Below are 16,820 nucleotides of genomic sequence, written 5' to 3'. Positions count from 1 at the left end.
ATTGTGTGTGTGTGTTTGCCTACATATATGCATACACATCACATGCATGCCTTGTTCCTATGGAAGTCAGAAGGTGTTGGAAATCCTGGAACTGGAATTATAGATGACTATGAGCAGTCATGGATTCAGGAAACCTAACATGGATCCTTTACAAGACCAGCCTCACTGCATATGTTTATTATTTTTAATTACTGTTAATTTTATTGTGCTTACCACAACTCTTTGTTTATCCTAATATAAGGTGGCTATACCATAATTTCTGAAATCTAAGAAGTTTTCAACTCTTAGCCAACACTCAGTACAAACAAGGTACTATCACTAAGTAATATTCATGAAATATGTTGCTGGTTTGTATGTGTATAGTGAGGGACTTTGTTTATTACTAAAGATAATAAAAGCTGGTTCATGAATAGGAACAGTCCCAAATATCACACCCTTTCACAAAGCAGCTCTCTGACTTTGCAAATAGTATAGGAAAGCATATGCAGAGAGGACATTGTCTCTGCAATAGCATCCTAGGTTTCTGTTGAGTCATTATAAAATTGATGACTGGAACATTTCACAAGCAATTGCCTTCTCAAGGTTACATGCTGTGACACAATAGAGGCAAGAGAAGACATTTGCATCTGGGCCATCCTTTATGACCTTTCACGTTCTTCAAAGGTGTTTTGGTGTGTTATTGTGAAACATATTGGCCTTTTATATACTGATTATTTCCAATCTTGTTACAACCTGTAACTCTTTTGCTTCTTTCCTTTCGCAAGAATTATTGTGCTTAAAATGTCCTATATCCAAGGCTATCTGTATTACCCAATTCTCCACCTGCTCTGCAGAGAACCCTTTTCAAAGAATGCTAATATTGTCATCATCATTATCATTTTATATATTTCTTAGTTAAAGGTTTAATTTCTGTAAGTCTCTGCATCTGTTTTTATCAGTTACTGGATTAAGGATCTCTGGTGACAATTGGGGTTACAGAGGATTGTCAGTTTAGGCTACCTATCCAATATTGCTAGGAAGCTTAGCTGGCCTCATCATTTGTAGATCTGTGGGAGTTTCCATTGTACCGGGTTCTTTTCTGACCCCAAAATGCACCCCTATGAAGACATCACTTTCAGTTCTCTCCCCCTCTGTCTACCCTTCAAACTGATCCCTCCTATTCCCATTCCTGCTACCCCTGCCCCCAACCTACCCATGAAATCTCTTCTCCTTGTGTTTTCCACGGAAATCTATGCATTCCACTTGTTACTCAGCCTGTCTGGGACTGTGAACTGTAGCCTGGTCACCCTTTCCTTTACAGCTAATGTCCACTTTCTAGTAAGTACAGACCATGTTTATCTTTCTGGGTCTAGGTTACCTTACTGAGGATGATTTTTTTCTAGTTCCATATAGTTGTCTTCAAATTTCCTGATGTCAGTGCTTTTAATGGTTGAATAATACTCCATTGTGTAAATGGACCACATTTTCTTTGTCTGTTCTTTGGTTGAGGGGCATCTAGGTTGTTTCCAGGTTCTGGCTATTATAAATAATGCTGTTCTCAACATAGTTGAACAAATGTTCTTGTGGTATGATTAAGCATCTTTTGAGTGTATACACAAAAGCAGTATAGCTGAGACTTGAGGTAGATTGATTCCCAATTTCTGAGAAACTGCTATATTGATTTCCAAAATGACTGCACTCCTATCAGCAATGGAGGAGTGTTCCCTTTGCTCCACATCCCCTCCAGCATGAGTTGTCACTTGTGTTATTGATCTTAGCTATTCTGATAGGTTTAAGACAGAATCTCATAGTTTTGGTTTGCATTTCCCTGACGGATAAGGATTTTGAACATTTCTTTAAGTGTATCTCAGCCATTTGAGATTTTTCTGACGAGAATTCTCTGTTTAGCTATATACTCCATTTTTAATTGGATTATTTAGTATTTTGATGTCTAATTTCTTGAGTTTTTATATAGTTTGGAGATTAGCCCTCTATTAGATGTGGGGATGGTGAAAGTCTTTTTCCATTCTGTAAGCTGCCATTTTGTCTTATTGATAGTGTCTTAGCTTTTCAGTTTCGTGAGGTCCCATTTATTAATTGTTGATCTCAGTTTCTCTTCTACTGGTGCTCTATTCAGGAAGTTATCTCCTATGCCAACTTAATGCTATTTCCCACTTTCTCTTCTATAACATTCAGTGTAACTAGATTTATGTTGAGGTTTTTGTTCCGCTTGGACTTTAGTTTTACGTAGGGTGATAGATATGGATCTATTTGCATTCTTTTACATGTCAGCATCCAGTTATGTCAGCACCATTTGTTGAAGTTGCCTTTTTGTTTTCTATTGTATAAGTTTGGCTTTTTGTTTTGTCCAAAATCAGGTGTTCATAGGTGTGTGGACTTATGTTGGGGTCTTCAATTTTGTTCCACTGATCCACCAAGCATAGGGAATCCTGTTGAAGAGAGGGAGGAAGAACTATACCTGCCAAAGGGTGGGATCAAGGTCATCCCAAGGGAACCCACAGAGACAACTAACCTGGACTCATAGAAACTCACAGAATCTGAGCCCACAGCTAGGAAGCCTGCAAGGGACCAACCTAGGCTCACTATATGTTACAGTTGTGTAGCTTGTTCTACTGGTCTACTTGTGGGGCTTCTAGCAGTGTGAGCAGGGCCTGTCCCTAACACTTTGGATGACTTTTGACAACCTATTCCCCTTACTGGGTTGCCTTGCTCATCCTTAAGACAAGGAGAGGAACTTAGTACTGTCTTAACTTAATATGGCATGCTGTGTTGACACCCATGGAAGGTCTGCCCCTTTCTGAACAGAAACAGAGCAGAAGTGAATTGGGGAGTTATGGGGCAGTATAAGAGGGGAGGGAATGGGAGTAGAAGAGAAAGGGGAAACTGTGGTCGGCATATAAAATAAATGAATAAACTTTTTTTAAAAAGCTGGTTTTCTTCTATCTAAGACAGTTAGCATTAAAAAATAGATGTACAAATTCAGGATATTTTCTGTGTTGCTTATGAAGCTGGTAGCACCGTCAGCTATTGTATCTAAGCCCTAAAGCCCTGAAGTTTATCAAGAACCCTATTCCTTATTTTCCTGTGTTTGTTGCAGTCACCATATTTACCTCAATGTATTCACTTTAGGAGTAGATTGGAATTGTACCTGAATTGTTGATACTGTCGCTTGCCTGGTGAGGAAGCCAAACATTGACTGAGGAAGTTTAGATATATTTGTAAGCCTGAATGAAGAGATATATTTTTACATTAACTCTGAGGAATATGTGTGAGCAGGCTGTCAAAGGAAATAGAGTAGTACACTGGGCAGAGTCTTTTATGTTATTCATATTTAAATTCTGCTCAGTGAGGAAGAAACCAAACAGAATTCAGATACCCATTTAGCTTCTCCATGGTAAGAAATACTGTCAGAATTTAAATCCTGCAAGTTTTGGAGTCAGATTAATCTGGTTCAATGTTTTGGAGTTTTCTAAGTCTTGCTATGTGTGTTTTATTGGGTACAAGTTGCTTTCTCTCATGAAGCTCTCATTTTCTTATTTCTGGCAAAAGAACGCTGTGTGTATGGTGGTTATTTTGAGATTTAATATGATACTGTGGACAAAAATCTCACAACATGCTTTGAACAATTCCTTGAGAACCCCTATTTAGTGGTTATGGTAGAGTTGGTTGGTATCTAGATGGAAGAAGAGGAAGATTAATAGAAAATTATTTGGGGACCAGAGATAACAGGTTATCATCATAAACAAAGGCCGTAAAGATGCAAGGTACAGTCACACTGTTTAAATACCTTTACATTTGCATATGAGGCATCTGTTCTTTTCTTTCTATAAGAAGATTAATTTTGAGTGAGAAACTGACTTAATCAACCTTCAGAACCATGTTATTGGGTGCAGGATGCTTAATATTGAAGATGTGACTGACAGATTGACAGATCCTAAGGTTCCCACTTTACCCGTTCTGTAGAAGGTACTGATGCTTGTTATGCCCAGATCACAAAGTCCCCCCCAAACCAACTAGGAGACCGAGTCTTGTATGTAAAAGCAAAGAGCCTTTATTCTTACACAAGTTTACAAACTTGGTCTCTCTGAGTGTCCAATGTATTGGAGTGATCAGAGAGCCTGGAGCTCAGTAAGAGTTGGGTTTTTATAGTAGCAAAGGTGGGGGTGAAGGATTTCTAAAGTTTCAGACCCCTGATTGGCTGAAATTTGTCCAGGAGTGTCCTCGTGAAAAACGATGGGTATGTGCTGGCAGGTGATCCTATCTACAAAGGAACGTTAGGGATTTTCTTTGGATGGTCTGTTTCTGGGTGGGGCTTGGGAAGTCTCAGTTTATGGTCTTTCTGGGAACCAGATATTGCCTTAGGGAAAACTACTGAAACCCAGGCCTCTATTGAGCTTGTCATGGCTGGGTCCCACAGTGCTGCCATTTCAGCTGCTGTTGCTGTACACGCTATCATGAGGAGTCCAGGGAGCTCTCTTCATCCAGACATCTTTCTGACACTGAGTGACTTGACACTGTGGTTTGTCCTATTAAAGAAATCTGAGGTTCCTTATGGCTGCTATAAAAAAACAAAAACAAAACAAAACAAAAAAAAAAAAAAACCAAACCAGACTGGGGATAGATTTAGAGACAGGCATGGAAAGCTGTCTTAGATGAGTGTTCTCAGCTGAAGCTGATGTTACAGCTATTGCTATGACCATTAGTGTGTTGTAAGTGAGTGCCATAACGTCAAGTCCCACATGACTTATTCTGGGTGTAGCCATGATAACTTCCTCTTCTGTACTTGAACTTCTATGGTCTATGGAGTTAACGCCCTCAGCTTGTTTTCTAAGTAAGGAGCATCATTACTTTTCTTGTCTACCACTGCTAGTCATTTCAACAGCATCCTGCCTCATTCCTTCCCACCATTCTTATCCTTGCCACAGTGCCTGGTTCTCGCAGTCAGGACGTTTCTGATTTGTTAATGGACCGATTTGTGCCTAAAATGAGGAGAAAAGAGACTTTTAGACATCTTCATATGCTTGATTTTTCCTCAGTGATTCATCACCACAAACTGCTCGATACCCTGATGAGCTCAGACCTGAACAAGGTTCTCAAACATCGAAGAATCAAAAATATGAGTACTGCGTAATTATGGAACATTGATTAATTTAGCCAACATGGACGATATAATACTAGGAAACAAGGTCAAAGAATGAATTCAGCCCTGTCTACTCCAAACATAGCTTGTGACCTGTAGCAATTACAGTATCTGGTAGCTTGTTAGATTTGCAGGCTATTAGAATGGGAAGAAATGCCAAATCATAGCAGTAAGATCACAGCATAACACATGCAGTAAGATTCCCAGATAGCACATGATCACATTAAACTATACAATCCCCTGTGCTCCAAACATTCAAAGAAAGTTAATTACAGAGTCTCACAGTTCGGTGCAAACTGTTGAAGGAGTTACTTAGACTCACTAAGTTGAATGTGCTAGAAACATAAGCCCTTCCCACCTCAAAGGGTTGTTGTGAAATAATGAAGTTAAGGAATCTTCAGTTGACTTATATATGGAATGGTTATGTTAGCAATGTTAACATTGTTTTTCTTGTAGAATGGGCAATGACACTAATAGATTTTGATCCCAATGGGAAAGAGTTTGGTGAGGTAATGAATGGCTCCCTCAATTGTACTCCCAGCAAAACAGGCTTAAATTTTGTGTGATTGCATTTTTTTACAGACGTATGTCCTCACATATGTATATAAATCTTTATAGATGGAAAACGTGTATGCTTCCTTAAAGACATTTCATGAATACTCTCTTGCCTTCAGCAGTTATATCCCCTCCCCCATGTCATCTGTCCTGTCTTTATTAGGCAGCCCTATGTGATCTCAGGCAACTCTCATCATTTCTACCATATCTTCAATATATCCTGTTCTTCTGATGTCTAAAATACGTCAGCATCCAGTGACATTCATCATACAGCTCCTTTCTTTATTCTAACAGGATTATACAGTGTAGGAGTGCCTTCAATCCAGAAGCCACTCAGTAAATACTAACAGATGATATGATTAGACTAGGTTCTTTAGATAGAAGTAATTAAATCAAATTGATTAATATTCCCAGAAAGAGCAGAATAGTATGACAGTAATTTCTTAAAATCGGTAAACATGTAAATGTATGCTGAGAATCAGGTACTGGAGGGTCCCTGGGGGATCTGACAAGTGAGGATGATAATAGATACCCACATCTCAGGATTATCATAAAGAAAAGGAGAAATAAATTTTGATGTTTGGGAGATGCCTCAGTATCTATAAGCACACACCACGCAGTTCCGTAGACCCTAATTTAGATTTCAGAATCCATGTAGAGAGTGCATTGCAAAAGCCCACATTTGTAGCATTTCTACAGCTAGAAAAAAAAAGGAAAGGAGGCAGAGACAGGAAAGCCACATAGAAGTCACAGCCTGGCTAGCCTAGAAGACACCATGGAGAAGTGGAAACACTAAGAAAGACCCTGTCTCAGAACAAATTAAAAGCTGAGAGAGCAACTCCAAAAGATACCTGTGTGTGCGTGTGTATGTGTGCACATGCGTGCACACACACACATGCACAAAGATTAAAATAATAGAGATATATCCTTAAATTGCTTGCCCTAATCAATACAGACTGCACATATATAAGATTGTGCGTCCTGCCACCCGGCTAGCTAGCTTTACCCAAAATAATCACACAGAAACTGTATTCTTTTAAACACTGCTTGGCCCATTAGCTCTAGCCTCTTACTGGCTAGCTCTCACATCTTGATTAACCCATATCTAATAATCTGTGTAGCACTATGAGGTGGTGGCTTACCGGTAAGATCTTAACCTGCATCCATCTTGGAGAGGAGAGCTATGGTGACTGCCTTACTCTGCTTCTTCCTCCCAGCATTCTGTTATGTCTACTCTGCCTACCTTATTTTCTGTCCTATCAAGCCAAGCAGTTTTCTTTATTAATTAACCAATGAAGGCAACAGATAGATACAAGACCCACCTCCATCACCACAGAAAGACAGACAGGTAGACACACACACATGCACACTCATACACACACACAAAGATTAAAATAATAGAGATGTATCCTTAAATTGTTTGCTTAATCAATGCAAGCTTAACATACACAAGATCCTGTTTTCAGTTTTAGTACCACAGACATAGAGACAGACAGACAGACACGCATGCAAACACATACACACCACAAAATATAACTTTAGTGGTAATTTTTGTTAATAAATACAGTTAATTAAAAGGCTACATCATCATTTATATGTAGTCACATAACAAGTAGCTAATCTCCTTATAACTTTAAAAATTCTCCATTTTGTAAGCAATGCAGAATATTCATTCATTAGATTGAGCTGCAGTGGTTGGATAACAAAGAGTTTCATAAAGGAGAGGTGTTGTTTTATTTATTTTCAAATATATGAATACTCAGGACTAATAACTTCCATTTGGTAAGAGTAACTGGAGTATGCGGAACTGATACTTTCCAAAAAAAAAAAGAAAAGAAAATCGTATCACAGAAGTAATTAAAGATGCATAATATGTTGCTTTTCAGTTCAGAATAAATATGTGTCTATAGTTAAGAAATAAGGGGTCCTGGAGAGATGGCTCAGTGGCCCAGAGTGGATGACACTTATGAAAAGACACGGTTCACAACCACCTGCAACTTCAGATCCAAGGAATCTGGTACCCTTTCCTGGCCTCTGCCTATACCTGCATCCACATGGAAGCACACATGCACATGCTCCCCAAACACACACATACACACAGAGATACCTCTATTGTTTTAAGGAAGAACAAAAAAAGTAAATGTGTAATTGTGTTTAATAAGCAACCAAGACAAATAAATCTTTCCCTTTTTTTCTTAATTATGTACAGATTCCTCCAAAGGACCTCAACCATCTTCAGGTATCAATGGAAACACACAGCCTACCAGCACTGCTGGGCAACCCCCAGCCTCTGCCATCCCTTCCCCAAGTGCCAGCAAGCCCTGGCGCAGCAAGTCCATGAATGTCAAGCACAGTGCCACCTCCACCATGCTGACGGTGAAGCAGGCGAGCCCAGCCACCTCGCCCACACCATCTTCAGACAGACTGAAGCCTCCTGCCACAGAAGGGGTTAAAAGTGCTCCCTCGGGACAGAAATCTATGCTTGAAAAATTCAAGCTGGTTAACGCCCGGACTGCATTGCGCCCCCCTCAGTCTCCCAGTTCGGGACCTAGTGATAGCGGGAAAGACGATGATGCCTTTTCTGAATCTGGAGACACGGAAGGTTTTAATAGTGGCTTGAATAGCGGTGGCTCAACAAATAGCAGTCCCAAAGTTTCACCTAAATTAACCCCTCCAAAAGCAGGAAGCAAAAATTTCAGCAATAAAAAGTCTTTGCTGCAGCCAAAAGAAAAGGAGGAAAAGAACAGGGACAAAAATAAAGCCTGCACTGAGAAGTCCGGAAAGGAAGAGAAGGACCAGGTTACTGAGACAGCCCCGAAAAAGACCTCGAAAATCGCAAGCTTGATCCCAAAGGGCAGCAAGACCGCAGCAGCCAAGAAAGAAAGCTTAATCCCGTCATCCAGTGGGATCCCAAAGCCAGGCTCAAAAGTACCCACGGCAAAGCAAAGCATTTCACCCGGCAGTGCAGCAAGCAAAGAGTCTGAAAAATTCAGGACTACCAAGGGAAGCCCTTCTCAGGCCTTCCCTAAGCCCATCACCACGGAGAAAGCAAGCACACATGGCCTCTCCGCTCCCCAGGAGGGGAGGGAAGCTGGCCATGCATCTCCCTCTAGCTCCTGTGGTGTGCAGGTGGCACACAGCAGTGGACAGAGCACTGGCAATGGAGCCGTCCAGCTCCCCCAGCAACAGCAACATAGTCACCCCAACACTGCCACGGTGGCTCCCTTCATTTACAGGTGAGATGGCCCCCGTGGCCCCATGTTCACAGATCTTCATAGTAAGATGTGTAATATTAAGTTAAACGACCATTTGAGAATGTTTCTTTTCGAAGCTACGGGACTAGAATTCTGTAGAAAAGCTTAGTCTGGGGAAATCTTCTCACGTGTCAGGCCCTGTTCTCTCAGACACCGAAGGGTTCAAAAACGAACATACATCTTTTCAAGGGCACGATGGAATTGAGGTGCCTTGACTTTTTCATGTTCAGGTCTTCATCACACCTGTAACCTCTGGTACCTAGCAACTGTCATTAGCTCAAGCTGTCCCTTAAAATAATCGTTGGACTAAAGGTGCTGGCAGCCAACTTTTTGTTGTCGTGTTTGGGATGAAGTAGATCACAATGGTTAAAGAGGGTGGCCTCGAGAGCATACACATGTGCCCTGAGTTCCCAGCTGTGCCATTTACCAGCCTCACGACCTTAGAGAAGTTGTTTCAAATTTCCTCGTCTCATTGCTTCAACTCTTAGTAGAGATTAGAATAATAACAAAGGTAATTGATTTATTTATTCTGTACTCTGGTATAGTGCAAAGCATGAAGTGTTTTTATAGGTATACCATTTACAAAGTAAATCATAGTAAAATCTTCTAAGTTTGCAGATAAAAATAGCTCTATATAAAATCAGTATATTAATATTTGTTGCTTTGTATTTTGTGTATTTGTTCTACACTGTATACATTAAACATGCAATTATGTATTATATCTAAAAATATGCAGACTACCGCACAGTTACCAAAGTAGCCCTTTTTTCCTGTCTGGGGACCTGACTCATCAATTACAGCACTGTCAGTTTAATTTAATTCACTGGCTGCTTAGTAGAGACCCAGCCAAGGGAAGAATAATGTCTTCTTGGTCCCATCCTTTGGCAGACTGTCAGATTTTAAGCAGGTAAGAAGTTTTAAGAATAGATTAACAGGACTTGCTGTAATGACCATGGAGTCAAGACTACAGTGAAATATTTTATTAACGAATTGAATTACAGCTTTTTCAAAATAAAGCCAAGAATTGTAATTGTTATTATTTTTCCCCTTTGAAAGAAACTGAATGCTTTTCTCTAAATCCACTAAATTTTCAGCTGCTGAATGTTTCATCACAAATAAACAAGCAAAAATAAGTCTGTTATCACTTGCAGGCTTTACACACTGAATTCAAGCAAACTTCTAATAGTTACATTTGATTTGTGGGGCTTGCTTGCCACATCCCTGATAAGTATCCCTGGTCAAAGTGCCCTGACTTCCGTGACATGACATCTAAGCCTTTGTACCTGGATCAAGAAAGTCCATTGTTTCTGGCTCCAAAGTCCCCAACTGGCTAATCAAAACTTAAGATGTCCAAATCAAAATCCACATTTCAACAGTATAAGAAAAACATGAAACTTTTAAATATATCACACTTAGCAATCTGTTCATTTCAAGCATATTTTGCAAAGACATCAATCATTTTTAAATCAAATATGCATGCCAATGGAAATGAATCCCTATGTTTACCTATTTATCCATTTTATTTCTGCGAGTGACAACAGACTTATTTTTGCCTGTTTATTTGTGATGAAACATTCAGCAGCTGAAAATTTAGTAGATTCCATTGCATTAGAAAATATGTTTTTGATTCAGCACTCTTAATCTTCTTTAACCTTTTAGATAACTCTGTATTGCTATTGAATTTAACTACATATCACAAAGAACTCTTTGGTCATAGTTCCTTATTTTTGTTTGTTTGTTTTTTGAGACAGGGTTTCTCTGTAGCTTTGGTGCTTGTCCTGGAACTAGCTCTTATAGACCAGGCTGGCCTCAAACTCACAAAGATCCACCTGCCTCTGCTTCCTGAGTGCTGGGATTAAAGGCATGCACCACCAGTTCCCAGATAAATTTTAAAATCAATACATTTCTATGCATATGATCTTTTTGAGTATGATTAAGTGTTGATAATTAACATATGCATCTTCACACATAGTTACCATTTGTGTCATGAGCATACTTCATATTTTCTCAACAATATTTTGCATGCAATCTATTATTATCGCATATAATCATCATATTAAACTGAACACTAGGTCTTCTAAACTTATTTCTTCTCTCAAAAAGAAATTCTGTGTATCTGAGCAATAACTCCCCAAATTACCCCTCTACACACATCATTGCTACTAATATATCACTACTCTCTAGTTCTGTGAGATCAGGTAATTTTTCTTTTTTACATCCCAAGTGTAGGAAAGACAATGTTCTTTTTCTGTGCCTGACTTACTTTACTTACCTTCTTGTCCTCCAGATACACGTTGTCTCAAATGACAGTCGTTCTCTATCTTTATGCTTGAATGATATTCCATGACATCGGTGATCAACATTAGCAACAAAGATATTTATGGTTGCAATTTACCTGCTTAAAGCTTAACAGGAATCACTTGTGGGTATGCTCATGTCACCCAAACAGACTTTCTCTACACCTCGAAATTTCATTTCTCCCTTTAAAGTGAATATTATAGATGTGGGGTAATATAGCTTACTGGTTAGGAGAAAAAAGAGTAGAAAGAATCTTGCATCACTACTGTTGAGAAAATTGGTCTAGAGTTCTTGATACCATGCCCCTTAGAGTCACAGCCATTGCTTGCCACCAATGACTGGTCATGTGACTTCTAGCAACCTTCTTAATGGTAGGTTAATTTTGGACTCCAGTTTTCCAGTCTATAAAATAGAGATGAAGTAAGTGAGCCTACCTCACATGATTCTTTACAAAATTGTGGCTGGTATGTGTATTATGTTAAGAACATCTGTTCATTCTTACACAGCCTCCTCCGAATCATTCATACAGTGGTTCATACAGAGTAGTGTTTTAAGGGATTTAAGGAAGTAATTCCATGTAAAACAATTATCATTAATGGCAATAATAATTCTTGGGGTATTGTATTGTCAATAATATAAAATAAAAACTATCAAGGCACATTCTACAGTACTCTATATATGGCACAGCTATGACATATCACAGAATTTTATGAATGATAAAAATGTGTCCTCTAAAAGCAGAGTTTTCTTTTTTTTATTAATTAATTTATTTAATTATTAAAGATTTCTGCCTCTTCCCCGCCACTACCTCCCATTCCCTCCCCCTCCCCCAATCAAGTCTTCCTTCCTCCTCAGCCCAAAGAGCAAGCAGGTTTCTCTGCTCTGTGGGAGGTCCAAGGACCACCCATCTCCATCCAGGTCTATTAAGGTGAGCATCCAAACTACCTGGGCTCCCACAAAGCCATTACGTGCAATAGGATCAAGAACCCATTGCCATTGTTCTTCAGTTCTCAGTAGTCCTCATTGTCCATTATGTTCAGCGAGACCGGTTTTGTCCCATGCTTTTTCAGACCCCGGCCAGCTGGCCTTGGTGAGTTCCCGATAGAACATCCCCATTGCCTCAGTGTGTGGGTGCACCCCTGGCGGTCCTGAGTTCCTTGCTTGTGCTCACTCTCCTTCTGCTCCTCCTTTGGATCGTGAGACTTTAGTCCAGTGCTCCAATGTTGGTCTCTGTCTCTGTCTTCTTTCATCGCCCGATGAAGGTTAATATTCAGGGGGATGCTTATATGTTTTTCTTTGGGTTCACCTTCTTATTTAGCTTCAAGCAGAGTTTTCAATACTCATACTTTCCCACCATGTGTGGGAGAGGTTTGGATTCTTGATTCATAGCATTTTGAGTGTGGATCCACATGTCTTTCCTTATTCTAACTATCCCTGCTCATGTAAGAATCTTCCTGAAAGCACCCTGACATGTTTTATAGGGTCGTTAATTATTTGAGATGATAATATTCTTGATTTATTACTTTATAATGGCAGTACCATATTTTAAAATATCATCCGTTAGTGGTTACTTAATGCAATCCTCCACACTGTAAGACTGATATTCATTTCCTGACTTAAACTTCACCACAGATCCACGAGGTTGTCATACTCCTCCTATTTATCAGAAACGGAGAACCAGCGATTGAGATTCAGAGTAGTAATGATCTCTGAAAATTACAGAGTTGGCAACAATTTGCCTGTGAAACAATTTCTGACTGACAGCACACATTTTCTCTTCAGTGAGCCTGAACGTGAGGACATAGTCGCCTTTGCTTGTCAATTCTTTCTACAATGTTGGAAGAATGGGCATTATTACCAGGAAATTCAGACTAGGAAAATGTCAGTAATACGCTTGCAAGTTTCTCAATCAGAACACCCCTATAAATAGGGCATGGTGGTGTACGCCTGTGAATCCCACAACTTATGTGGGAAGATAGGAGACTGCATGGTCATATCCAGCCTTGCTTAGAAGAAAGAGTACGCCTCAAAAAGTCATTTTTAATAAAAATTTTGAATTTTTATTAACTAGTAAAATTAACGTAATACATATTTTGTATATGAACATATACATATGTAATATTTAAATATGCTTAAGTAACCTACACAGATTATTAAACCCCAGGTGATTTCTTTTCTTTTTTTTTTTTTAAACCTTACAGAGGTCTTTCTTAATCTTAGTTTAGATAAATTTAGCTATGATAAAACACAATGTCCAAAACCAGCTTGGAGAGGAAAAGGTTCATTTCATTTTGCATTTTCCACTTCCAGGTAATAGTCTGTCCCTGAGAAATTCAGAACAGGGCATCAAGGAGGGTAGGAATCTGGAGAAAAGAACTGAAGCATAAACCAAAAGAGCACCTAACTGGTTAGCTCCTCGTGTCTTTCTATGCCTGCTTTCTTATACAATTCATGATCACCTGCCAGTAAGCGATACTGCCCTCATATGAAGGGCTCCCCTGAGTCAATCGTTAATACAAGAAAATCCCCACGGACTTGCCTATAGTCCGTTTGGAAGGTGCGTTTTATGTTTTTGATTTTTGTTTTTTCCACTGAGGTTTCTTCTTTCCAAATGACTCTGACTTGTGTCAAGTTTACAAAATCTCACCAGGACACTTTCTTAATTATCATCCCTAGTGGAACATTAATATTTGCATCCTAATATTCATTCTTACCAACTGTATATCCAGAGTCCCATAAATAAAATGTCAGGTTATGATCGTCAAAGGGTTTCATGCAATCTAACTCTTAATAAAGTATAACATATTTTTATCACTTTTGTAACTCCATTGTCCTCACAAAATAATGAAGATTGTAAATATATTATGACCTTTACTCGCTTAATGAGCAGAAGTAACTAACATTAAAAGGTGGAGAATTTAATAGAAGACACAAGCTCAGCAGTAGAGGTTCATAACAATCACAGCTATATGAAATGGGAATAGCCTGCCCTTGTAAGTATTTAATGTGTCGACAGAAACATCTATGAGATGGTCACATGATCATTTGACAGAAGCTAAACAAAAGGGAGTCATCACATACGATTCTTTCCATACACCCATCCTTCACTCTTTAGGTGACTTTCAGGAGTGATACAAAGGAAGGGGACATGATAAGACTGTACTGGAGTGTGTAAACATTGCTGGTCTAAAAGTGCATTGCTTTAGAATTTATATCGAAGAAAGAGTTCTTTTTAAATATTTGGAAGCATGTTGGGCCAATTAGTGTCTAATAGGGAGGTTCAAGTATGAAGCGAGACTTCAAGGAAAACATGGATTTTGTCAGGTGTCTAGATCTGGTATTTGGCAATTTTACAATCTAGGTTAAAAGGAGCAAAGGAATAAACTGTGACGTGCCATACGCATCCTAAAAACGAAAATAGCTGCCAAGGCACACACCATGGATTGATGCTCAGGTGGTTGAAGGACTAAGGAAGATAAATGGCGCAGAAAAATTCATGTTTTGTTCTCTTAACCACTCCCCAAGAAAGTATTCAACTTTTCGCTAGTCCTGCCAATTCTTGCACAACACCACCTGAGTCACGCGTTTCTTCCTATTTCTGTTTACCACTTCCCACCTAAATTCCAGTGAGTTTCTCCACTCTTTTCATATATTGTAAATGACAATAAAACGATGTGTTTAATATGGTGTAGGCCCCTACAAGCAAAAGAGTTGAGACAGGGCTTGCCTGGGCATTTCTCAGAAGAGAGAAATATCCTTAGCTGGCAAAGCATGACTAATGCAGAAAAGAAAATCACTGTGTTGGAAATTTATTAAATATTCATTGCAAGCTTCTGTAACTCTCTGTATTTATAAAATTAGGTGAATGAACAATGATTTTAAGTGTTTTTTCTACTTTGGTGTAAAAGCATACCCCTTCTGAGACAGCATCTTAGACTGCTAGCAGAGCTTTGGGTCATAAGATGTTGTACAGTCCAGAATTGCCTAGGGAGTACCTTGGAAAACTATCATTTGTATATGCTGTATTCTGAAAGGCAAAGACTATAAAACATTCGTTTCTGGCTGGCTCCCTCACAGGGTTTGAGGCTTAGGTTATTTGTTGAACAATAAATCGAGTAGGAGGAGCTGTGAGCTCACAAAGATTGAAATATGGAGCATATAACCATCTTTCAGATGAAGCACGGTATGCCCTCAAGCAACCTCTGTAGATTATAGTGCAGTTGGAGATTTATGGGAACTGGGCATAATTGGTCATCAGCACTCACTAAAGATTATTGAATTCTTGCCTTGCAAGCTTGTCTTTTACTAGGCTGGATATATTTATGTGCACTGGGGAGTAGTTAAAACGCCCTCACACTGCAGTGTTTTAAAGATGAAATACAGAGATGCTGCTGGAAGTTGGACTATTATATTGAATCCTGCTGTAAGCTGGTGTTCTCTAAGCATAGAGGGGTATACACAATCTTTCCTGTTTTGGGCTTTTGAATTTGACTGTCTGATATTCAAAAACTATTAAATTTATAAAAAATATAAAGCAATATTGCTAATACCATATATATACTGTATTTATGGTATCTAAAACATTACTTAATTTTATTAATTTTTTCCAAAATACCACTCTTAGTAATTTAAAATTAATGTTGCATGTAGTAGTCATGTCTCTCTAGCAACCCTCAGTCTCTTTTTCATTATTTCCTTGACTTTTATAACATCCCTATTTTGAAGGCCAGTTTTCAGTACTTTCCTTTTATCTGGGTAGGTCTGATATTTCCCATTGTTAGACAAATGGACTCATTTTCCTCCAATGTCACATAAATAATGCTATGTTCACTCCATTGTTTAGGCTAAAGGTATTTATTATACGATTACTTATATTTTTGTTATTATGGTATAAGATTAGTCTGCTTCTTTAAGATACTTCCTATAGATATTTTTATTTAAAAATTAATTCCACTATTCCTAATAAGCCTTTGTGAAGGTATTTTGAAACTATATGAAACATTTTATTCTTTATATCTATTCTTTCATAACTTTTAACATCCATTGAGGCTACTTGCCTGAATTAAAATTATATTCTAAAGAGGAATATTTCATAATTCTTTTTTTTCCTCTGTGTTTACTTCCTGCCACTTAAGTGTAAGAAAGCAGTTTCTCTCCATTATCTATAATGTAATGACTAATAGAATTTAATTTTATTTCATGTGTTATAATCCATTGCTGCCGTAATTTATTTTCATGTTTTCAGTTTCCCTAACTATGCTACTGAGAGATCTTCAAGCCACTTTGTATAACCTTTTAACAAGCCTGACCACTCTTTGAGACTCCCTGTCTAACGTGCTTTTGACTCTTCTGTACTTTCCCTACATTAGCTTCATCTGTCATTTAATTATCCCTAATTTCTATTCATGGAGAATTATATTTCAAACCATGTTATTGCTTCTAGGTTTTCTAAGTGGTCAAAACTAAGTTATCTGGGTAAGAATATAAATACGCATTTCCATCAGAAATTATGCAGTTAAATGTGGGTTAATATAAAAATCGCTTTTATAATATTTCATTTTTGATAGTGCCTA

The 16,820-nt window shown here is 38.5% G+C and overlaps 1 protein-coding gene across 5 annotated transcripts in view; it reads left to right on the top strand.

Annotated features, from left to right (window-relative positions):
• The window catches only part of Nav3 (neuron navigator 3), a 686,168-nt gene that overhangs the window by 524,043 nt on the left and 145,305 nt on the right, over positions 1-16,820 (top strand). For all 5 annotated transcript variants that reach the window (XM_057757535.1, XM_057757536.1, XM_057757534.1 and 2 more), the window contains one exon: positions 7,905-8,931. In XM_057757535.1, the coding sequence (XP_057613518.1) occupies positions 7,905-8,931 (1,027 nt within the window). The remainder of the gene's footprint in view (positions 1-7,904; positions 8,932-16,820) is intronic.

This window comes from Chionomys nivalis, chromosome 25 (genome assembly GCF_950005125.1).
Source record: "Chionomys nivalis chromosome 25, mChiNiv1.1, whole genome shotgun sequence".
Taxonomy (NCBI): domain Eukaryota; kingdom Metazoa; phylum Chordata; class Mammalia; order Rodentia; family Cricetidae; genus Chionomys; species Chionomys nivalis.
This window is presented reverse-complemented; position numbering and strand designations above follow the sequence as displayed.